This window comes from Sinohyriopsis cumingii, chromosome 1 (genome assembly GCF_028554795.1).
Source record: "Sinohyriopsis cumingii isolate HCF-2022 chromosome 1, ASM2855479v2, whole genome shotgun sequence".
NCBI lineage: Eukaryota > Metazoa > Mollusca > Bivalvia > Unionida > Unionidae > Sinohyriopsis > Sinohyriopsis cumingii.
Window position 1 is genome coordinate 28,826,908 of NC_142961.1, and position 24,921 is coordinate 28,851,828.

The 24,921-nt window shown below is 33.2% G+C and overlaps 1 protein-coding gene across 1 annotated transcript in view; it reads left to right on the top strand.

Annotated features, from left to right (window-relative positions):
* The window catches only part of LOC149806602 (uncharacterized), a 186,706-nt gene that overhangs the window by 102,953 nt on the left and 58,832 nt on the right, over nucleotides 1–24,921 (top strand). The window contains exons 25-33 of the mRNA XM_089955423.1: nucleotides 256–432; nucleotides 797–925; nucleotides 2,984–3,190; nucleotides 4,531–4,707; nucleotides 5,778–5,906; nucleotides 10,532–10,738; nucleotides 14,999–15,247; nucleotides 16,095–16,250; nucleotides 23,207–23,467. Of these exons, the coding sequence (XP_089811549.1) occupies nucleotides 256–432; nucleotides 797–925; nucleotides 2,984–3,190; nucleotides 4,531–4,707; nucleotides 5,778–5,906; nucleotides 10,532–10,738; nucleotides 14,999–15,247; nucleotides 16,095–16,250; nucleotides 23,207–23,467 (1,692 nt within the window). The remainder of the gene's footprint in view (nucleotides 1–255; nucleotides 433–796; nucleotides 926–2,983; nucleotides 3,191–4,530; nucleotides 4,708–5,777; nucleotides 5,907–10,531; nucleotides 10,739–14,998; nucleotides 15,248–16,094; nucleotides 16,251–23,206; nucleotides 23,468–24,921) is intronic.

The following is a 24,921-nucleotide window of genomic DNA, read 5'->3' on the forward strand; positions in this document are numbered from 1 at the left end:
CTTCACAGACAAATCTTATTTTGGCAGACAATATTCCCTAATTAATAGATTTTCATTGTACCAATTGCTACAAGTATTCATAATATTAGTTTCAATTAAAAAAAACTCAGAGAATGGTCCATTTACTGTTCACTATATTCAGACAACTGTTTAAACTATGCACTGGCTAAAAGAGCTATTGTGAACTTTGGGCAAAATCTTTGTCAATCCTTTACTTGAAGGGCATTTTTATTACCTGAAACATCCCTATTTCAGAGAGTATCTATGTACATAGAGGCCGTGAATGAATTCCAAGAAGAGCAGAAGAAGTTGCAGGATGAGTTGAATTACCTCAGACACACTAACTCCCTACTTAAGGAGGAGATGGCAGAACATGCAGAGTGTCAAGCCAAGATTTCTAGTCTTGAGAGTCAGTGTACACAGTTAAATGAGGTAAACAATTTTGAACAATATCTATGCATAATCAGATAATGTAAAATGTTTAGGTCATGACATCTGTTAATCAAGGAGGCACAATCAAATTATCCATCTATAAATTCCAGATCTTATTAAAAGAAACAAGTGGTCTTATGCACATTAGTTGCTTTTGTAAAGAAGTTGGATGTTTAAACAAAATTCTAATAGTACTTTAACTTATAAGGAAATGGTTATTAGAAGTCATATCTCACTGATATGAGACTGAGAATACAGTTACTGCCTTAGTTGTACTTTGCCTTTTAAGTTCCAGACAGATATAATAGTATCAGATAAGATATGTTCGTCCTATATTGTGTGATGTTTTTTATTGTCTGACAAGGTTAATGAGTTGTGCAGAACAAAAGAGAAGTCCTTTGCTCCAGATGGTGCCACCGATGATGAAATAGTCTATGGCCACCATGATTGTGAGGAAAGGTCTTTACGACAGAAGCTGCAGGAAGCTGAACAGGTATACAATAAATTCTCATAGTTCTTTGAGTTTGATGACTGCAATACTATTAAACTTAATTCAAAATACCTGCTTGTGTAGAATATGCTTCAAAACAGCCTTGACCTTGATTGGATGTTTTATAATTCCCCAGTAAATTAGCATTCCATACCATTAAGTTAAATTGATAAGTATAACCAGGTGAGAAAAAAGTGCAGACAGACATATTTTGTGAATTTGCAACTAGGCCGGCATGGCATAAGATCATTCAGCATGTCTGATGTAGGTGTGAACATTGTTGCATGGATCAAGAAATTTCATTTATGTGATATGTTTTGTCCACTCGATTGTGGACAAAGTTATGGCCCTTGTTGATTCACTTCATATATTTTACATGTGATTAATTTTGTATTAATAAATTCTTGAAGGATGTGGATTTCAAGCATTTCATATTATCATTTAGTGGAGTAATGGCCTGTGAATACCTATCTTCTTCTAACTTTTGGTTTGCCTACACAGGTTCTATTGTTTAAGACCCCATGGAGCAAATTGTTGTGAGTGGGGCCCGTTATGATGCATCTATTGTCAATAGCTTTAGTTGATTCTAAATAATCATATGTTGTAGACGGAATTGTACAATTTGCAATTGACTATAACATTCTATGTTACAAGGGTCAGGATTGTGCTCAACTGTACCTTTAGCCAGCAAAACATATTACATGGATATGAAAAGATCTCAAAATGTGACCTATTTTCATACTTAAATGACAGTATAAACCTTTTATGCTTATGATTTACGTTTATGATAGTTTTGCAGATACTTTTGCATGTACAGTCATTAAATCTGAAATGTGCATTAATCTTGAATAGAATTAACCACTTTACCTGAGGTAGGTGAATATGCCTGGATTTATTTACATTGATTACATCAGTGTATACTGTTTTGATCTTTTTCCTTGCTTGGACCTCAAAACTTCATTCAGCCTAAAATAATAATTTATATTTTTCTGGTTTCCTGACTAACCCTAGTTTTGCCTGTTGACCCTAGATATTTTTCTGACCATTAATCCACACCAATTCCTGATTTTATGAATGTTTTCACCTGTCCAAAGTTTTATTTGATTCAGATTTATTAGATATCTTGGTCATTCTGTCATTTGCTACATTTGGCAAGATTTGTAAGCACCTACTGGACATAGACTGAAAAGCTTGAATGTCAACATTTGCATAGTGATTGCTAATTGTGGTCACCTTCAAATTTGCAACAAGCTATGTCAGAGAAATGGAAAGTATTTAAGTAATCATGTAAACCAATGCATATCTAAACATGTTGTTGGGTAATCTTTTCTGAATGGGATAAAATTTAATAATGCATCCATGTTTCACTTTCAGTAAATGAAAGCGAGAATCACATCGATTTGAGTTTGGTAGTGAATTGAGAGTAGCATGGGCTTTATGTTATTTGGACCATAACGGGTGAGATTTTTAATCAATTGGAGGGTAAGAGGCCTCAAGAAATAACACATAGGGCTCCTTTACCCTCAAATACATCACAAGTAACTTATGTTATGACCCAACTTCCCATGGAAAATTGAGATCAAGAAAGAAAAGAGAAAAAATAAATCTTATTGTAACCCACTGACCAAATATTTGCATAAAAATGAAACCATAAACTTATATATTAATCTTCAGGCCTAAATGCATACATGCTGAGGAATAGAAGTGATTTCTCCTAGATTTTCACACAGGGTGGAAGCCTCTGTCAATTTTATAAGCAGAGATTTTCAATTTGTAAGAGACTTATATTACCCAGTTTCCCTTTGATAAGTGAAGGGAAAAAAATTATTGTAATAAATCCTTGCTAATTATTTGACAGTTCACACCAGGAATACTGTGATAACCTTGGCTTTACAATAAATAAATATTGATCATTTTGGAATTGACAAGATAAACATATTTTACCTGCACCATACGTGCAGAGTAGCTCTGCCTTCTTTTCATGGCTCAATTTGCTTTCAAGTTCATTTTTATGCAAATAATATTAATCTTTAATTTAACCAGAGTGTTATTCAATTGCAGAGGGTCTCAGCATATACAGAGGCCATGACAGAATACCAGGAGGAAGAAAAGAAGGTACAAGAGGAGTTAAGTGACCTGAGACACAAGAACTCCCAACTGAGCGAGGAACTTGACAAATACAAGATGACTCTTGAGGAACCTGATTTACATGCTGAATGTCAATTCAAGATCTCTGGTCTAGAAAGTCAGTGCCAAGATATGACAGAGGTAAACATAAACTTCTAGGAGTCTAAACATGTAACAGAGGTAAATATAAAACTTGCATGAGTCTAAACATGTAACAGAGGTAAATATAAAACTTGCATGAGTCTAAACATATAACAGAGGTAAACATAAAAATTGCTTATGTCTAAACATGTAACAGAGGTAAACATAACACTTGCATGAGTCTAAACATGTAACAGAGGTAAACATAAACTTGCAAGAGTCTAAACATGTAACAGAGGTAAACATAACACTTGCTTGAGTGTCAGTATGTAACAGGTAAACATAAAACTTGCCTAAGTCTAAACATGGACAGAGGTAAACATAACACTTGCACGTGTCTAAACATGTAACAGAGGTAAACATAAAACTTGCATGCATCTAAACGTGTAACAGAGGTATACATAACACTTGTATGAGTGTCAACATGTAACAGAGGTAAACATAAACTTGCATGTGTCTAAACATGTAACAGGTAAACATAAAACTTGCATTAGTGTCAACATGTAACAGAGGTAAACATAACACTTGCCTAAGTCTAAACATATAACAGAAGTAAACATAAAACTTGCATGCATCTAAACATGTAACAGAGGTAAACATAACACTTGCATGTGTCTAAACATGTAACAGAGGTAAACAAAACTTGCATAAGTCTAAACACGTATCAGAGGTAAACATAACACTTGCATAAGTCTAAACATGTAACAGAGGTAAACATAAAACTTGCATGGGTGTCAACATGTAACAGAGGTAAACATAACACTTGCATGAGTGTAAATATTTAACAGGTAAAACAAAACTTGCATAAGTGTAAACATGTAACAGAGGTAAACAACTCTTGCAGGAGTCTAAACATGTAACAAAGGTAAACATAAACTTGCATGAGTTTAAATGTGTAATAGAGGTAAAGAATGTAACCATCGCACAAAAGTAATATGTGTTTCAATTGATTTTGTATGATATTTTTCCCTAATGCAGGCACTTTGAAATGCCTCAGAATTGAAACTCTACCAATCCCTTTTTATGCAAAGCTAAATCAAATTCTGGTTGCACTTGAGTTTTCCCTACCCAGAGTTACTCTGGGCAGCCATGAAAACTGATAACATACGAAAAATTTAAAGCGATTCATAAACTACAAGTATACTTTCTATTAGCTTTGATTTGACAAAGATGTCTACAATGGAAAGATCAGATAAATACTTTTACTATCCACTATATGCAAGCAATACTGTTTATGCTGCAAACTAAAATCAGATGAAGTAAGTTTGAGTTTTTGGAATAACCTTTGTTATGCTATTGTTCTGATATTTATTTTTTTACTTGATTCTTTCCAATGTCAGAGAGTGTCTGTGTACTCTGAAGCTATAAAGGAATTCCAGGAGGAGCAAAAGAAGGTACAGGAGGAGTTGAACAAACTTAGATACCAGAATTCCCAACTAAGGGAGGAACTGGTAGATCATAAAGGGTGCCAAGACAAAATTTTATGTCTGGAGAGTCAGTGTACACAGTTGAATAAGGTAAGCAAAAAATTACGAAGAACATTTATCAATCAATCAAGAAACACCATCAAATAATCCATTAGCAAGTTATGTTAAAAGAAACAAGGTTATCTGCTTAGCAAATAAACTGGATTTTTAAACAAAGTTCTAATAGTACCTAAAATTAAGGAAATGATTATTAGAAGTCATATCTCATTGAGATTGAGAATAAGGAATTGGTTATTAGAAGTCACATCTCATTTATTTGAGACTGAGGATAAGGGAATGGTTATTAAAGTCACATCTCATTTATTTCAGATTGAGGATAAGGAAATGGTTATTAGAAGTCACATCTCATTTATTTGAGATTGAGGATAAGGAAATGGTTATTAGAAGTCACATCTCATTGAGATTGAGGATAAGAAAATGGTTATTAGAAGTCACATCTCATTTATTTGAGATTGAGGATAAGGAAATGGTTATTAGAAGTCACATCTCATTTATTTGAGATTGAGGATAAAGTAATGGTTATTAGAAGTCACATCTCATTTATTTGAGATTGAGGATAAGGAAATGGTTATTAGAAGTCACATGTCATTTATTTGAGATTGAGGATAAGGAAATGGTTATTAGAAGTCACATCTCATTGTTCTGAGATTGAGAATAAGGAAATGGTTATTAGAAGTCACATCTCATTTGAGATTGAGGATAAGGAAATGGTTATTAGAAGTCACATCTCATTTATTTGAGATTGAGGATAAGGAAATGGTTATTAGAAGTCACATCTCATTTATTTGAGATTGAGGATAAGGAAATGGTTATTAGAAGTCACATCTCATTGTTCTGAGATTGAGAATAAGGAAATGGTTATTAGAAGTCATATCTCATTGAGATTGAAAATAAGGAAGTGGTTGTTAGAAGTCACATCTCATTTATTTGAGATTGAGAATATGGAAATGGTTATTAGAAGTCATAGCTCTTTGATTTGAGATTGAGAATACAGTTACTGTCTTAGTTGTACTTTGCCTTTTAAGTTCCAGACAAATATAATAGTATCAGATAAGATATGTTCATCCTATATTGTGTGATGTTTTTTATTGTCTGACAAGGTTAATGAGTTGTGCAGAACAAAAGAGAAGTCCTTTGCTCCAGATGGTGCTACCGATGATGAAATAGTCTATGGCCACCATGATTGTGAGGAAGAGTCTTTACGACAGAAGCTGCAGGAAGCTGAACAGGTATGCAATAAATTCTCATAGCTCTTTGAGTTTGATGACTGTAACACTTCTAAACTTAATTCATAATACCTGCCTGTGTAGAATATGCTTCAGAACAGCCTTGACCTGGATTGGCTGCTGTATATTCTCCAGTAAATTAGCATACATTCCATTAAGTTAAATTAAAAAATATATTAATAAATATAACCAACTGAGAATAATGTACACACAAATTTGTCAGTTACAAATTTTGCACACAGTATGTAAAAATTTGATCCATGCCAACCTATTTTCAGTCAGTTTTGTCATGCCAGTAAAACTTTGATGGGACATGGGTATCATTTTTTCTGGTGGTATTGTCATTGTAGGTTTTGGTGTAGTATTGCGTTTTTGCATTTTGCTCAATTTCTGTGAAGTATATTTATCATACAGGATACTGCTTATCATAGGCAAAAGGAGGTCACAGTGACCTACTTTTCATGCTCAAATGGCCTTTCTGGGGAAGACAGCATTCTGTGGTGAATTAGTGTATTTGGTGTATGTCACCCAAGCCCTAATACATACCAATATTTGTGGACTGCCAACAAATCCTATCACAGGCAAAGGTTTGCATCAAATGATTACAGGCACACTAAAAAATCATCATACTTTGAATGCCACTATATATCAGATACAAATTCCTTTCATTGTAGCTGAAACTTTTGTCTACAAATTTTCATGAATTATTTTTTACATTGTTCATTGGGGTAAATGTCAACATGAGATACTTCTGGATGCTGTTTTGACAACATTTATACAACACGACTTGCATTAACCACCCAGTAACATAAGTAACTTTTCATTTTTTTTCTCTGTCAGGTGTAAAATAAAATTACATACACTTCAAGCTCTCAATGCATTATCCAGCAGTATATCTGTGTCTATGCTATGTGTTACACATGAGAAGATTTAATGATGTTTACTTAATAATTCATAATCGGAGTTGATGTGATCAAGATAGCATTTCCTGCAGCATGAATATAGCTGTCACAACACTCTTGAACATTTATATCTATCAGATTATTTATTTATACCACATTCATTCAAGTAATGCCCTGTTTACATTTGAATGATCCACAGTATTTTTATGTTGCATTGTTATTGGGATACATTTAAATTTTGACAGAGTTATGGTCCTTTTTTTCAATTAATTTTTAATCTTCATTAGAGCATATCATTCTAACTAGGATAGTTTGTGACCCTTTCAACACATTCTGATGTAATTTTGGTGTGAACATTGTCTTATAGACCTAGATAAATCTTTTATGGGTTTCACCTTGTTGATTCATGTTTAAATAGAGTTATGACTCTTCAAAATTAACTTCATATTCTTTAAATGGGATATTATTTGTAATTAGCACAAGTAAAGAACCATTCCAATATTCTTTTGCAATGTGGTATTAAGATTGTCTCAAACCTATATGTTTCTTTTATGGGCTTTATGTTGTCACTTAATTTTGGATAGAGTTATGTCACGTACCAAGCATATTCTTGTCTTCACATGGAAACGTCAGAGATGTCGACCCTTATGTTTTGTCTTAAGTCTTAAATGACCTTAAAATAGGGACTTTCGGAAGAAAGGTACACATTACAAAAATATGATTGCAGTAAAATCTGGATACTGGTTCATCTCTGTTTGATTCACATCTGGGTTTCATATTAGATTCAGTGGTAATGGTCTGGAAACCAGACTATTTTACCGGAGTACTTTAGATGCTTTAAACTGCACGTATTTTGTCGTGCAAAATATCTGCATGATCAAGCTGTTGCTTTTTTTTTATCAATGTGTCAAGAATAAACACGTCAATGCAGAAAGGACAATAGACCTCATAAAAAAGTTTTAATAGTACAGAAGAAAAAATGGGTATATTTAGATTGTTGGGGGAAAAGGCAGAAAGGGCAACAATTATGTTTAGTGGACATCATGTGTTGATTTGAGTATGTCATGTGGCAGGACAGATATTTGCCATCACCACAGCCAACATGAATTTTCTAAGGATTACATTGGGTTTAGAGATATCAGGAAGCCATAAGTGACTGCTTTAATGAGGTTTTGTTAATTGTCAATTCTTAGTTTGAGAACCAAGCAACATATTCTAATGGAATTTAATATAAAGATTGTCTGTTAAAACTAGATGTACCTTTTATGGGTTTTGTCTCCTCTATTCCATTTTGGACAGAGTTATGACCTTTGTCAGCTGCATATCTTTACAATGATATGATGTTTGTAATCAGCAATTTCGATGCAGTTTGATATGATAATTCTGTATTAGCTAGAGTTATGTCTTTTATGTGTTATGTCATGTCTACTCCATTCTGGATAAAGTTATGGCCCTTGTTGATCAACATTATATCTTTTGCATGGAATTTGCTTGTAATAATGACTCTTTGCAGGATGTGGATTTCAAGCATTCAAAGTCATCAATTAAGGGAGTAATGGCCATGAATGCCAATCATCTAGCTTTGGTTTTCCAACACAAATACCATTATTAAATCTCTAGATCAACTATAGCAAGTGGGGTTCTATTGCAATGCATCTATTGCTTATAGCTCTAGTTGAATTTACATAATTGTATGTTATAGAGACACCATTTATTATAATTTTCCATATAACAAGGGTCAGGATTATATTCTACTGTATATTTAACCACCCAAGACCATGGATACAAAAAGGAGGTCAATGTGACCTCTTTCTTGTTTAATTCATACACGTCAACCATTTTGTTTTTGGCATAATCATTTTGGGTTTTTTCACGAAATTACATTTTACACTCACCTGTATATGGATTATGCTTTTTTGGTATATTAACAAAGAAAAAATGAAAATAGTCCCACATAGTCTCTTTAATTCCACTCATAAATTTGAGAACATTCTTAAAAAGATGACTGCTGCATAAAAATAGTGTAAGGGTACTTTTCTTATTTGCTATTTATACCAACTGCATATGACCCATTTCCAAGAAAGCAGACTTGATTATACAGATATGAATTTTGCCTCACAAATTCATTATATTGATAAGCTAGCTAGTTAGTTGACCAGTCTGTTCTTTTAAAGAAAATTGCACCAGTTTTTTTTAGCAAAATGCTTTACAGTGTGAGTTGTGGATGTTTCATGACAGAAATTGTTAGAGCAGATGGATCTTTTCAAACTTCAAAACATGTCAGATTTGAAAAAAGGAAAAATCAACACCACTTTACAAACTTGAAAAGATTTATATGAGAGTAATGTAAAACAGTAACTTTGAACACATGATCATGTTCATTGCAGAATTTTAGTTCACTATCATTCAGCAAAGGTTATACAGCTAGACTAGTTAATGTGAGTGCTGAACATAAAACATTTTCAGTTTATGTTGTGTTTGTATTCTGATTCTAATTCATATGGATTCTGCCCTTTGTGACAAGAATTTTGTTCAGCTGCAGAACCAGGTTAGTGGTAAAAATGTATCTTTTTCATATGTGCTGTATTTCTGGCATGTAATATGTACATTACACTTTTTACACCCAAATTATTTTTTTTGCCACTTATAATACCAATAATTACAATTGTATCTCCTACAGGGTTGGCATGTATGTTAATTGACTGTATCAACATTTTATGTTTATGATTAGTTTCTCAGATGCTGTAGCATGTAAGCATTAAACCTGATGTGTATTCATCCTGAGAAAAATTTAACAGCGAACCCAAAGTAGGTGAATGTGTCTTAATTTTTAGGATTGTTTTTGTATTGATTATATCATCTATACTGTTGTAATTCTTTTTGTGCCATAGGTGGAGAAATTGGTGGCAAAGTGTATTGTAGATTGCCTCTAGAAATAAGATACAGAGCCCCTTTACCCTCCAATCTACCCCGATTGCCTCTTTTATGGCTCATTGCCCTGTGAAAAAAATGAGTAAAAAAATAAATAAAACAATTTGTGTAACTGACTGACCCAATTGCTTTGTGTAGCATCTAACTATCAACATGTGTATTATTTCTTAGGCACAAGTGCATGCATGCTGAGGTCTCACAATACTGCTGCCTGGTTGCCATGACTTGCATCTAACCTGATTTGTTAGTGTGACATAGCAGTCACTTTTCTGGCAGTGGTATTGTCATTAACAGTTTGTTTAGATTTTGGACAAAGTCTTAATTTGTACATATTTCCTAACTCCTTGATGGATTCCCTTTATACATGTAACAGACATTTCACATTTGTCCACATGGGTTTGAGTCTCTGCTAAATCAATGTGGGTTGGTGGTTATTCCCAGGTTTTTCCTAGGTTCTTCCTCCACCAAATATACAGGTTGCAATGTATAGCCTATCATGTGCTGAAAAAAGGTGTTAAGCTAACGAAACCACAAAACTATCCTTTTGACCTTATTGTTTAGGTTCATGCATTTAAAAGCAATGTCTTTAATACAGATTCAACATTCAGGCCCTGGTCTCCTTGTCTTCACAATAATTCAGTATTGATCACTTTGGAACTGACAAGATAAACATGTTAAATCTGCATCATATGTGCAGATGAGCTCAGCTTTCTTTTCACAACTGTTTGATCTCATGCTCATTTTTATGCTAATAATATGACTATTTAACTCAACCAGAATGCTGTTCAATTGCAGAGGGTTTCAGCATATACAGAGGCCATGACAGAATTCCAGGATGAAAAAAAGAAGGTACAGGAGGAGTTAAGTGACCTCAGACACAGGAACTCCCAACTGAGAGAGGAACTTGACAAATACAAGATGACTCTTGAGGAACCTGAATTACATGCTGAGTGTGAATTCAAGATCTCTGGTTTAGAAAGTCAGTGCCAAGATATGACAGAGGTAAACATAAAACTTCCAAGAGTCTAAACATGTAACAGTGGTAAACATAACACTTGCATAAGTCTAAACATGTAACAGAGGTAAATATAAAATTTGCGTGAGTGTAAACATGTAGCAGAGATAAATATTAAACTTGCATAAGTCTAAACATGTAACAGTAGTTAAAACTTGCATGAGTGTAAACATGTAACAGAGGAAAATATAAAACTTGCATGAGTGTAAACATGTAACAGAAGTAAACATAAATCTTGCATGAGTGTAAACATGTAAAAGAAGTAAACATAAAACTTGCAAGAGCAGAGAAAAACGTAAATTTTGCATGAGTGTAAAAGTGTAGCAGAGATAAACATAAAGGTTGCATGAGTGTAAACATGCAACAGAGGTAAACATAAAACATGCATGAGTATAAACATGTAACAGAGGTAAACATAAAACTTCTTGCATGAGTGTAAACATGTAGCAGTGATAAACATAAAACTTGCATGTGTGTAAATGTGTAGCAGAGATAAACATAAAACTTGCATGAGTGTAAACATGTAGCAGAGATAAACATAAAATTGCATGAGTGAAAACATGTAACAAAAGTAAACATAAAACTTGTTTGAGTGTTGTTGTTGTTGTGGGGTTTAATGCCATTTTTCAGCACATGATAGGCTATGCATGGCGGCCAGTATAATTGGTGGAGGAAGAACTCAGGAAAACCCCAGGAAGAACCACCGACCCATGAGAAGCTACTGGCAAGCTTTCTCACATACCCACATTGGCCGAATCCTAGACTCAAACCCACGCAGACAGAGGTGAGATGGCAGTGATTTGTAACGGAGAGCGCTTTAGACCACTTGGCCACTCGGGGCCCCTGCATGAGTGTAAACATGTAACAGTGATAAACAAAACTTGCATGAGTGTAAACATGTAACAGAAGTAAACATAAAACTTGCATGAGTGTAAACATGTAACAGAAGTAAACATAAAACTTGCATGAGTGTAAACATGTAACAGAAATAAACATAAAACTTGCATGAGTGTAAACATGTAACAGAGGTAAACATAAGACTTGCATGAGTGTAAACATGTAACAGAGGTAAACAAGACTTCATGAGTTTAAGCATTTTACAGAGGTAAACATAAAACTTGCAAGAGTTTAAACTTGTAACAGATAAACAGCATAAATACCATGCAAAATAATGTTTTTCAGTTGACCTTGGAATTTCACCAATGATAAATAGAGGATATCTACAATTTTTGAGGTTATATAAGGAAGTTTTTTACAAGCTAAGTAGAACATTGTATTGTCATGAGAGGCAAAGCTGAGTGACAGTACAAAGTGTTTCCACTTCAGGAATGAAATATTTCCATATATCTACTGAAAATCACATTTTCTTATTATTGTATTTTTAAGGCAAAAAGCTACGATTTGCATGGTTTTGTTTCTCCATTCTGTGTCAGTGCTGTTAATAGCTGCATTAATTACATTGATAAAAAATTCAGAAATTTTTTTAAAAATTTAATAAGGCGACTTTTTTACAAATTTAGATTGTACATATAATACTTCAAATTTTATATTTTGTCAAGTTAACACATGTTTTCATGCAAAAAGGAAGAGATTTTATTTTTTGCCACATTTCTTATGGTAACAGATGCTGTACCCTAATTTTGTCAATTTTGGTTTGCAATCAACACTAATCAATGCCTGATTACTCCATTGTTTTTAGACATTATGATTATGATGATAGCTAAATGGCTATCTATACAATTTTATTACTATATGTAATCAAGAATTTTTCTTAAAAATGTGTACCATTTGTTATTGAGTATAACAGGTATGATATTGTGTGGTTGAAACAGAATATCCAATAGTAACAGATAATGTATGTTCAGTCACTGACACTTTGTTTGATTCGTGTGGAAAACCTATTACAAAACAGGCTTTCCTTATTAGCTGGGAGGCAGGTGATTTACCTGACTACTTTCACTTTACATCTGGCTGCTTTAAAATAAAAACTGCATCTCCATTGGGGGAGGTCCCCCAAACCTGCCACTTACTTTAGCAACTCACCCTCCAACATTAAATATAATGGAAGGCCCTGATAAAAATGTTAATACTTGAAGCCTGCTTTTTGTTGTTTGGGGTTCATTTTTATGCATTTTTGATGGCACCTTTTACTTGATTACGTAAATGTATACTAGAGGATCAACAGTGTTGATACATAGACAAAGCTACATATGTGTTTTCTTCCTAGCGGGTGGAAAGAACTTGGTTGATATGGAGTAGGAATATTCATACGCCATATCAAACAAGTTCTTTCCCTTGACTTGGAACAAAACACTTGTGTGGTTTTGTATTTGTTGCATATCCTCTTTTTATTTGCATATTCTGTTTATAATTTTTTAATGTATACTTGAAAAAAATGAATTGGACATTTGGCGTTTTATTAAAGATATAGTAGAGCTCTCAATATTTACATATATGTAGGTATGTTTGTATTACAGATATGTATTTACTTATTTCGCTTTTAATTTTTAAAAATGTGTATGAGTGGATTTAATCTATCGGCAATGGCAAGGTAAGTTTTTCTTTATTACTCAAATGGAACAGTGAGCGGCCCCTTTCTTAAATTCAACTTCTGAAGCGAAATTTACTTCCAAGTAAATTTCAGGGCAAATTTTGAAGACTAACAGTAATTAAATACATTCAGGTTTAGACAGAAAACTAATTTACAATACATTCAAACTCCTATTTTATTGTGTGTTTTCACTTAATAGACGAAATTATGTATGCATTGAACTTAAAGTGATAATTAAAATATAAAATTAAGAAATCAAAGATTCGGTCTCTTTCAGTATAGTTATAACATTCCTTTGGATATTTTTTAACGAGAAGAATCTAAACAATATTGCAAAATTGATCTGTTTTCTTCTCTTTATTTTCTACTTGAACAGTTGCAAGAATTTAAATTGTAAACATACATTTCCCTCATTGTGTCCCTGTCTAGCAATCTTACTAACACTGTAAATAATGGATGTAACATTTCTAATCTGGGTCACAATCATAACAGCTGCTGCTCTTTGAGATACGCCTACATTAATGTTGCAAATGTTTGTCAGTTTTATGCTAAGATTTAATAGACAAATTGTAATTCCCTCCAATTAAACTTGCTCCTTAAAAAGATATATTTCAGAAGACCACATTTTAGATGATTTACGTTGTTGAATGTCTCTTGGGAATTAAACATGGGGTAAAGTTTTGTCCATATGTGGGGCATTTCTAACCATGCCTTGAATCTTGAGACGACTCCATGAGTCTTTGTTACTTTGGATAATACAAGAGTTTAGCAGCAAAGTACTTATCTCTCTCTCTCTCTCTCTCTTCATGTGACTTTTCACATGAGCTTCTTTTGAGAACTTATTGTCAAACAGTCTGTCCAAGATATTGCTGTCCACCACTACAGTGAAATGCACATAAACTGCCCTTTGCTACCAACAGTACTCGCCCATTATCCCCAGCACCAAAAGCAGCCATTTTCACTAAATATAACTGCATTTCTTAGAATTACAAATGGTGTTGTCATTTTTGAATAATTTAAAATGTATTGCAATAATCATTCTATATTTTTTATTAGTTATTTAATATTTTAACTTACAAAAGTAGTTCCATGTTGTGTGATAGGGAAATTTTAGGCATGCAATACAGAATGTGCAATATGGAAGTAAAGATTGAACATCTGTATCAACCATGTAAGGTTAAATGGGTATGTAATAAATTTTAAGATCTATTAATTATGATGGGTAGAGAGAGGAAGAGTGGGAGAAATTGAGCAGGAAAGGAAGAAGAGAAAAAAAATACATGTAGGCCTAAATGGAAATACATATCTGAACAACATGCATAACGCAGATGTACTTCCTAAATGCAAGAATACAGTTGATCCAAAAGTGATATCTCCACTTTGGTGATAAAAGTGGTATCAGCATTGAGGCAATATCATGTTTTCTCTAATATCTTTCAAATATTTCATTATGAAATATATAATAAAACTTAGTTTAAGTCTGTTCTGGTCCTTATTTGAACAAAGAGTCATCTAGAAAAGGGACTGGCAAAGTATTCATATTCTGTAAACATTCTTTCCATTTGACATTGGTACTAAGATGCAATGTTCAACTTAAATGAATAATAATAATAATTTGAATATAACTTATTTGTATAGTATTTTGTATTAATTGCCATGTCTAACTGCTTGCCACAATAATTTCTTCTTGTTTCAGCAACTTGAAGTATATTCTGAGACAGTGCATGAGCTCAAAGAGGAAAATGAAATGCTGGAGAGAAAAATAACAGAACTTAAAGCCAAGATTTTTAGCTTCCAGGATGCTGAAGATCTGCAAGAAAAGTACAAGACTGAGATATCAGAATTGAAGGAAACCCAGCAGAAACTGATATCAAAGAACGAAGAACAAAAGAGACACCTACTAGAATCAGCACACCTACAGGAGAAAATTAAAATTCTAGAGCAGGTAAGTAGCTGGCATTGAATAATCAAGTTTATGTCAGGGTGTTTACCTTTGTATTCTAACTATGAGTAAATGGTCATATCCACCCAGTTTGTGAATATATTAGATGAATGCATTGAATGATGCCACATTAGATGTAACTAAATTTTACATAGATAAATCTTGACATTGTCTGGAACAATTTGGTGATTTTCTGCTTCAGATATCATTTAATGTGAAAGGCTGTTAGAAAGAACTTGTATTGCACATACAAGTTTCATCTGATGTGTTAACTTCAACATGTAACAAAGTACTTTTCTAACCATATTTGGTATGTTGGAATTTTCCAAGGATATCAGAAATGGGTTAAATGCTAAGCAGTTAAAACAGGTAAAATGACAGAAGAAATGGATTTATCTTGTACTCCTGGCAATTCTTTTTGGCCGGTAGAACACCAGTCTCATCAAGGAACACTTCTTGCTTTGTAGTTCTGTCCTCCAGTAGTTTACATACAATACATAAAAGTATAAAAAAATGACTGATTTTAGATATTGTGATCTTAGGTTTTGTGAATTGATTTATTTTTGTGGCTATAAATTTTCAAAGTCTTGCAAGATTTACTTTCATAGGTATCTTAATTCATGGTCTTGGAAAGATGGTCATGTTCTTTTGACATATATAATAGTTTGTTGGAACTTTGTTTTGTGTGTAGTGACCAGAAAATGGATGAAAATTGGTTCCTACTGAATTCCTAATTACTGTATCTGTCCACACAATACAGCAGTTGAGATGTACCATATTTTAGCCTAGCCTTAGAGGTTATATACATTATCTGACCAAATTTGATAATTATTTTGTGTGCCTTTGACAGGAGTTAGAGATTTCAAAGGTGAAAAAGCAAGAAGTAGATGATGAAATATCTAGCTACCAGAAAAAATGCCAGGTACTGGAAGTAGAAATGGAGAAAATGAAAGAATGCCAGAAAAGTCTTGAAACTCTTCAACTGATGGTCATAGAGGAAGAAAGGGTATGTTTCAGTCTTCCTGTTGGAGGAAATATAGATTAAAAATATCATGATATAGGGGGTTTAAAGGTCAGCATTTCTTAAGCATTATCATCTGCTATAACAATTCATTTTAGTCTGTACCATTGTGCCACTGAGCATTTTTTTTATTGCAAATTATTTTTCATCATGTGACCCAATTAAGCAATATAAAACTGAGATTAAGTTATCTACTTACACAAGCACATGGAAAATAGAAAATGAATGGGAATTAGAATGAAGAAAATAAAATATATATTTTCATTTAAAATACTTCCCTCCAAAATAGTTGGTAGACTGAGCATTGTCATACATTTTCAACAAAAAAAAAGACATTAAATAATAAACTACATACAAAGTTTCTTTATCAAAACCCATTGGACTTTGGGGTACAGTATTAACTCTTACAGACTTTGCTGCTGCCAATGGTTCATTGGAGAGTTTGAAGGAAATGTGAGTGTAATTACTGTTCATCTAAGCACTCATTAGAGACCGAATGGTATTGTTTTTTATACTTTTCCAAAATCTTTTCCAAGTTGCTTCTGAGAATTGAAAATGTTCTTTTGCATCTGCCCTAATGTGGTATAAACTACTCCATTACGATTATGAATATTTAATTGGTATATGCATTATGTAAAAAGTATAAAATACTCTAACTTGCTGCTGAGTTTCATGAAGTTAAACTCCATCAACCAGTTCTTAAATTTAGTTTTACTGGACTTTGCTTACATCACAGATTTCATATCCTTCTCAGACATATAGTTGCATTTTGACGTTTTGTCCTAAAAATTGAATCTCACTTTCATGCTTTCCAATGACTGTAATAATCATGTTTTGCATTTTACATATGGAGTAAAGTTTGACTTCAAAGAAACATTGCTACTGATAACGAACTAGCCAATAATATTTAATAAACATTCCTTAAACATTTTCATTCACGACAACAAAGTGTAATATCTTGTTTCTTCAATACACATATACTTAATTTACTCACCTTCAAATTTAGATGTTCCACTTTGTATACTTTACATACACAGATTACTCTAAAGGGCTCTTTTGGGGCCCAGGGTGCCACTCACACATTTTACCTCTGTGTGGGTATGTGAGAAAACATGCTAGTAGTTTCCAGTGAGTTGGTTCATCTCAGGGTCCTATGTTCTTTCTCCACCAAATGGACCGGCTACCACATATAACCTATGTTGTGCTGAAAAATGGCCCTTACCCACAAAAACAAAGAAGCTAATAGGCTCTCCTACATTATTGGTCAATGGACTCATAACAAATTAACTTAAGCTGTTGTCATTGAGTTATATGTGCAATGGGGGTTGTTTATTGCTTATTTTCTTTACAAAAATCCACTATATAAGCTGCCTTGGTGATAGTTTTCTATGAGCATTAAGAATGACTGTTTACTGTTTAAACAGCTACAGGTTACTGATGCCAAGAAAGTCTCTCTTTCTCATTTCATAAGATTACTGAAACTCAAGTTCGGAAGTAAAGAATTTTTTCTTTCTTGATGTGGCATATTCTCTTAGATATAGGCCTATAGGCAAAATAAAAATAAGAGATCATTACAGTGACTTTAAACTGACTGAACAGAGTGCATTTATTCCTAAAAACCCAGAGATTCTGCCAGGCTTTGGGATCATCGGTTTCTTGCAAAACTTATTGAGAGTCACGAAACTTTTAAAGCCCGATGAAGGGAAGATCACACAAGTTATCTGTGGTTTCCATGATTTCTCGTACCAAATGCATGATTAAATTCTTTATTTTAATTTGGATGATGTGATCACTGTCTTTTTTGCCTGTTATCCATGATCTTAGTCCTAACTATGGAGGTATTCTGATTTAATTGGTTCCTATAGTGGTAAAGTAAATCGATTCATTGATCAGCAATTTGGAAAATGTCTAATACGCAACAGGAGTGTGTCATGCTGAAACAAAAGATTACTGATTGCTTTAGGAAAGTCAGCTACATGGAAAGATCATCAGTTAAGGACAAAACTAGGAAATATGACATATTGGATGGTTTGTTGCTAACCAAGCATGGCATATAAAGTAGTGTTAACAGAAATAACCAGCATGTTATAATTTACTGTGGTTTAGGTCTTGCAGAAAATTTTATACGTCAATAGAAATATCCAAGGAAAAGCTTGCGTGAATTGTAGAAAATTGTGTTATAATATACACCACCAAAAATAAGGCTGATTGTGAAAGTGGACTCTGTTCTCAAAACAAAATTGACACTACTCTGAGGAACGTGGTAACCACATACCTTTGAAACTCTATTACTATTGTAAGAAAATGTCAGAATAAAACACAAAGAAATGAAACAGACTCCAATACAGACATGTCATTCAGATTATTTATATATATATATATATATATATATATATATATATATATATATATATATATATATGTGTGTGTGTGTGTGTATATATATATATATATATATATATATATATATATATATATATATATATGGTAAAGATCTTTTTTTCCATTTTCTCCTCTAATTTATTACTACAGTGATAGTTTTAAAGATCTCTGGGCTAAAATCTGAAACAGTAAATAAGCTAATGACTATATATATGTGTACGTGGTCCAATACATTTCAGTTTGCAAGGCTTTTTTGAAGGGGAGTGATCAGATTCAATGAAGATTATTTTCCAGCTGAGCAGCATTACATGGGACATGGACTATGTCATATACACTTAGGAAATTACAAAACCTAGACCTAGACCCAAATAAACATATTTACTTCTATTAATAATAATTCTGATTTTAAACCCATACACATAGAGAATAATTTAGCTATGTATTAGTTGTTGACAGAATAAGTGTCTATTTAGGTCAAGCAGAAATGAACTTTGGATTGGCCCTAGGGCAAGGCGAATGAGGCAACTGCCTTGGGCCCCGCGCTTTAAGGAAATAAAATCTGTAATGCAGTTTCTTTGCTTGGGGGCCCCACTTATTGCTTCTGATGCCTTGGGCCCTGCATGCTGCCTTGGGCCCTGCACATCCTAGGGCCAGGCCTGAATGAATTCAATTTTGGACAAGGTCAAGTCCAACATACAATGTTATGTTGAAATGGCATGTAATGAAATAAATTTATTTAAAAAAACCTAACAAACAAACAATGCAAATTAAATATACATAACAATTTCAAAATTTTAACACATTGACATTTTGTTCCAAAATGCTGATAAAATACCTGACTTTAATCCTTATAAAATAGTATTAAAGTAATCTGATTGTTCCAATTCCTACATTTTCCTTAAATGTTAGATTCTGCTACTTTAATAATTACTGGCTATTATTACCATCGATAATTATCAACATGGCAGAAGTGAACCACTGAGAAGCAGAAAATTGTTCAGCTCAAGTCAGCATGGCATCTAGTCACGATAAAGTATTAATGGTTTATTATCCATTTTGTCTACTCTCTCATAGATTATGAAAGGATCTGAAGGATACCTATCTATAACCAGTAGATCACAAGATAAGCTCACCTCCTTTTTAAGCAATGAGCAGTTCTTGTAGTAAGTACACATTGCCAATCAAGGAATAAAATATTCTCAGACGTTTTCAGTTTGGAAGCAAATGAAAACAATTTGACTAAATGAAAATGAGTTCTATGATCACTGCTGATAAATCTTATGTCAGAAAGAGTAAGATAGACATCATCACCTATGCATTTTACAGCAGTGGGAAAATGGAAAGGATGGACAAAGATGATATATGGCCAGATGTTTGTACCCTGATTTTACTGACAAAGTTGTTTTGTGCCACAATTAATGATTATTGATAATTTTTAAAAATAACATTAATATAAGCTTGGCTCAAACAGTCCAATAGCCTCATGCCAGGGCCCTTCAAAATTTAGATTGGGCCCCTCTCTTACTATGAGTTGCCCATGCCCAGAAAAGTTAATCTATTTGCTTTAAGGAAATATGCTGCAATTTTATTTTGAAGTTCTTGAAAGACTGGTAAATTAATGATGGTAAATTTCCGATGCTCAGTTTCCTGCTAGGGGTCCATCTGTAGGTCCCTCCACATTATGAAGATCATCTGTAACTGTATCAAAAGCTGTAAACTATGAGTGTACAGATTGAAGCACGTGACCTATGGCTGGGGAACAGTGCTATTCTGTTTTCCATATTTCACTGGTTACTCCTGATTTAGTGCTCACTTGTACAGCATGAAAAATAATAAGCTATCCTTTATTCATGCTGACTTTGTAATGCTTTACTGGTTAAATATATTGAGCAGTACATATATGATTGTTTGAAAATTTAACTAAGGGGATTAGCAACTTATAAAAGCCCCTAATACAATGTTTTTTTCATTCTAAAAGGAACTGAGATCATTTCATTGTATCTAAATCCATATAGTTCAAATAGCTAGTAACCACTGATTTTATTGATACAGAGGCTTTTCACATATTGTGACACATCCACAGTACAATAACATGAAGTAATTATTATGAGCTTAAAAGTATTATTACTCACTGATATTAAAATATCAATGCCTCTCAGACTTTTCAACTTTGGTAGGAAAACACTGAGGTTTTTGTAGCATTCAGAAACTTGTTTCTCCAAAGCACCTGATTACTTATCTCTTCAGTACAGATCATGATGAAATGCAGACTGTAAATTGACCTAAAGGCATGCAGTCAGAAATAGTGGAATTGTATGCCACAATTATTCATAATTTACTACCTGAGCATATAGAAATTGTGAAATAGTTGGAAATTGTTCTAGGGTTTAAGTCACATTATGGGGCTTTTCAGCAATCTGTACAGCTTATTTATTTAAATGGTTAAACTTATATATTCATGTGAAATAACACAACCCTACTTCCTGTCACCATTTTGAATTATTCCATCAATATCAAGGAACCAATCAGATGCACCTTCACTCTTTCGACTTGATTATCTACATTTGTAATGTGACTGTCACATGATGAATAACTCATTTTACTGTTATCAAAGTTCAACTTTGTGTCAAATAAAGAAATGGACAAAATAATTTAACATCTGGCATTCTAACCTAAATTGTTCAGAACTCTGTCAGTAAATTAATCCACTTTGTTATTTTATAGGTTTGGTGATGATTTACAAGACCATGCAATTAAGCATATTATTTTGCCCCTCTGTAGATGAAATCTGAAGAAAATATGATTGGCTAAACTTATTTAATTTTATCTATAAACTTTGGTACACACTTTTGCTTTCCAGAATTGGGTATTCACTCACACCACCATTTTGCATTTGAACCCAAATGTTTGTCAGAAGAAAAAGGAACTTTTAAGATATTTGAATTTCATATTAAATATACCTATGTTCTTTGTCTTTCATGTTTTTGCATGTATGTAGAAACTCTCTAAACATGTCAAAGTAGATAGAATATATGATTGCTAATAAATTGTTATAGATATGGATTGATCTGTCATGCTTGAATGATAATTTATACTAATAAGACCTGGAATGAATTTAATTTAAAAAGTGTTCTTATCAATTAGAAGAGTTATGGCTCCATGTTCTTTGTCCTTCTTACTTTGGTTTCCACAGCATAACTTTGTTTAGGACTATTGCCTACCAGCAAAAGCTATTAAGCACCTTTATTTTGATGAGACTTTGAATGATTTGAGTATTCTATATCTCACTGTTTAGAGGAGCTATGACCCCAGTATGCCCATCTTCTCCAAAGTTAAGTTTCCCAACAAAATTTCTTCTTTTTATGGCCCTACAGAGTAAACTGTAGTTAGTAGGAACCTTTGTGATGCACCCATTACTACAACAGTGTGATATTGCTATAGCATGCTCCGTTATACATGTATTTTTCTCGAACTCCAAAAAAAAGTGTTTTTTCTTCTTAAAAATATGAAAAATAACATGTAAAAAGTTTACTCGGGGATCGCACTGGGCCTTGCCAACGTTGCAAATTGCAATCTATATTCTTATTGGTGGCAAATTATACCATATGGCAATTTTTAAGACCAAAATTATTGACTGTTTAAACTTGTATATACAACCATAGGTTTGGAGTGAAGAAATTCAGAGGCATCATGAGAGGAAGCCGCAAACTTGATATAAAATGCATTGGAGTTTTTCTGTTGTTAGATAAACAAATTCTTTGTCCATATTGACAAACAATGTAAACAGTGCATTGTGATATCATAATCTGCTTATTCTGACATCTGGCCTGATTTTTTTTATATCTGTTATAACATTTCTGGTAGTGGAAATCAACCAGATGAGGCACTATGTCATAACAGATCTTTCAAACGAAACTTTAACAATGTTCCCTCTTGGTAAAGAGGGGTGGTTAAATAGATTTGGCTATCGTTATCTAGAGGATGACCTCGATGAGCATAGCTATTGAGAAGAAATAATACAAGTTTGTAACATGTGATCTATACTCAATTTCATGAATTTATTATATACAATTACAGTTCTTAACAGATTATGGATTGAATTACACAAATGTAAGTTGTCAGTATGCAAGTGTTTGTCAGACTAGTTTGTCTTCATTAAAACAAAAGCATGTATTTTGACTCCTGCTTTTATTACCCATCCATCACTCTTCCCCCCCCCCCCCGGGCCATATTTTAGGTAAATGCATCATTTTCTTCAGTTAACTGACTTGGTTGGTTTATAACACAGTCAGGTTCTATGGACCCCAACTACCATTTTATAACAGGGTCTCATTGTAGTTCTATTTTATTTCTTACAAACATCTTTCTAGATCTGAGTTTTCTTAGGCAAATGACTGAAGCTGTTTACATGCAATTACATTTGATGCAGACAGTTGCAAATTTTGCCTTCATATAACAAAATGTGGATTGTGTGCACATTAGTGCTTAAGAAATATCAGCCATAGAATTTAATGAACGGTTTATTTTTTTACTGCACCTTATTTGTTTTCATGTTTCAGAAAGTCCAGTTATATTCAGAGACAGTTCATGAGCTGCAGGAAGAAAACAGAGCATCAGAAAAGAAAATTACAGATCTTGAAGAAGAGATTTCAGAGTTACTAAAGAGCAATGATGTTGAAGATATGCAGCAAAGATATGAAAGTCAGTTATCTGAGTGGGAAGAAACTAGTAGAAAATTTATTTCAGAGATGGAGGAAGAAAAGAGAAATCGCTCCTTGGAAACTGAAAACTTGCAAAAAAGAATAAGGACTCTGCAAGAGGTAGATTATAGTACTTTATATGAAGATGTTTTCATGCATACTATGATGACAAGAGTAATGTCCCCTCAGTAGAACAATTAGAATTGCTTACCTTAATACTTTGCAAGATAGCCCATTGATCTTAGATCTTTTTTGTGGGATTAAATAATACAGATCCTGAAAATAATTTAGAGGCAGCAAAGTTCACATAGTCCTTACTGCCTTTTCCAGGTTTTCTTTTGACCAAGTATTTTGATAAAATTTTGCAGTTACATTTGAGTCTATGACAGACTTTTTGATGATGTTTTATATCAGGGCTTTGGGCCACACAACACATAACTTAAACCTGATTGTCATAGTTGTGCTGTTAAACTAAAGTTCCCCTATGAACAGGTGCATTGTTTTGTTTTTTCTTGGAATATACCTGTCAGATACAGTTGTCAAGCAGATCTGCAAACTTTTGGGCATTCATGTTACCATCTAGTACTGAAATTGTTCCAGTACCATTTAATATTACTCATGCGCAAAGCATCAACCTTAGCATGGGTGTTTGGCCATTTGACAAACTTTGTAGGGCACATTCTTTCTTGAGTTTATGGGTCATATTTTTTTCTTCTCTTAACATGTTTACATTAGCCTTCATGGTAAAAGCTGTTTTGATTGACCTTTTTGAAACATTTTCAGTCCTAACTCATTGTTTTCCACATTGCCTAATTTTTTAAGTCAGTTGATCACATGGCAAACTATAGATTTAGGATATATAATCTTTGGACTATATCTGATCGTTGAACTCTAGATTGATACTGTGAAACTATGTCATTTTTGGACACACTGGTCAGTTTTGTATGTGATTGTTACATGTTGTTTACTTCATCACCTGAGAGAAAGATGACACTGTTCAAAAAATATACCAGTACATGATAGGCATGTGGTGGAATGGGTATAAGACTGTTTAAATTAAAATCAGTGTGAGAGTTGTATAAAGATTAACCAAATTTCATTGAGAAGTTAGAGCCTTCATAGACGTCACTTACCTAGCTATAATATTGCAGTTTAGCCATTTTTTAAATTATGACTTCAGTGCTATCAACCATGTTAAGTCCAACATTGTCCCTCTGAACTTTGTCTTTCATGTTAATTTCACAATGTCCCTCTGAACTTGTCATTCATTTTAAGCCCACATTGTCCCTCTGAACTTTGTTCCTGAATAACATTGCAATTGCTAGTTTAAAATGGAGTTGAACCTCAGTTAGTCAATGCATACAACTTCAAAATATGTACAGACAGGTTTCCCTCCCCTTGAGAGTAATTAATTCTCATGACTAATGTGAATTAAAAAAATTAAAACAGTAATAATCACAAGAATTTTTTGGATGTTCCTAAGAGACTAAACAATTCAGTAATAAATTCACCAAAGTTACAGAGATTCAAATGATGGATTGATTGATTTAATAATTGCTTTTGGTAGTGATGTA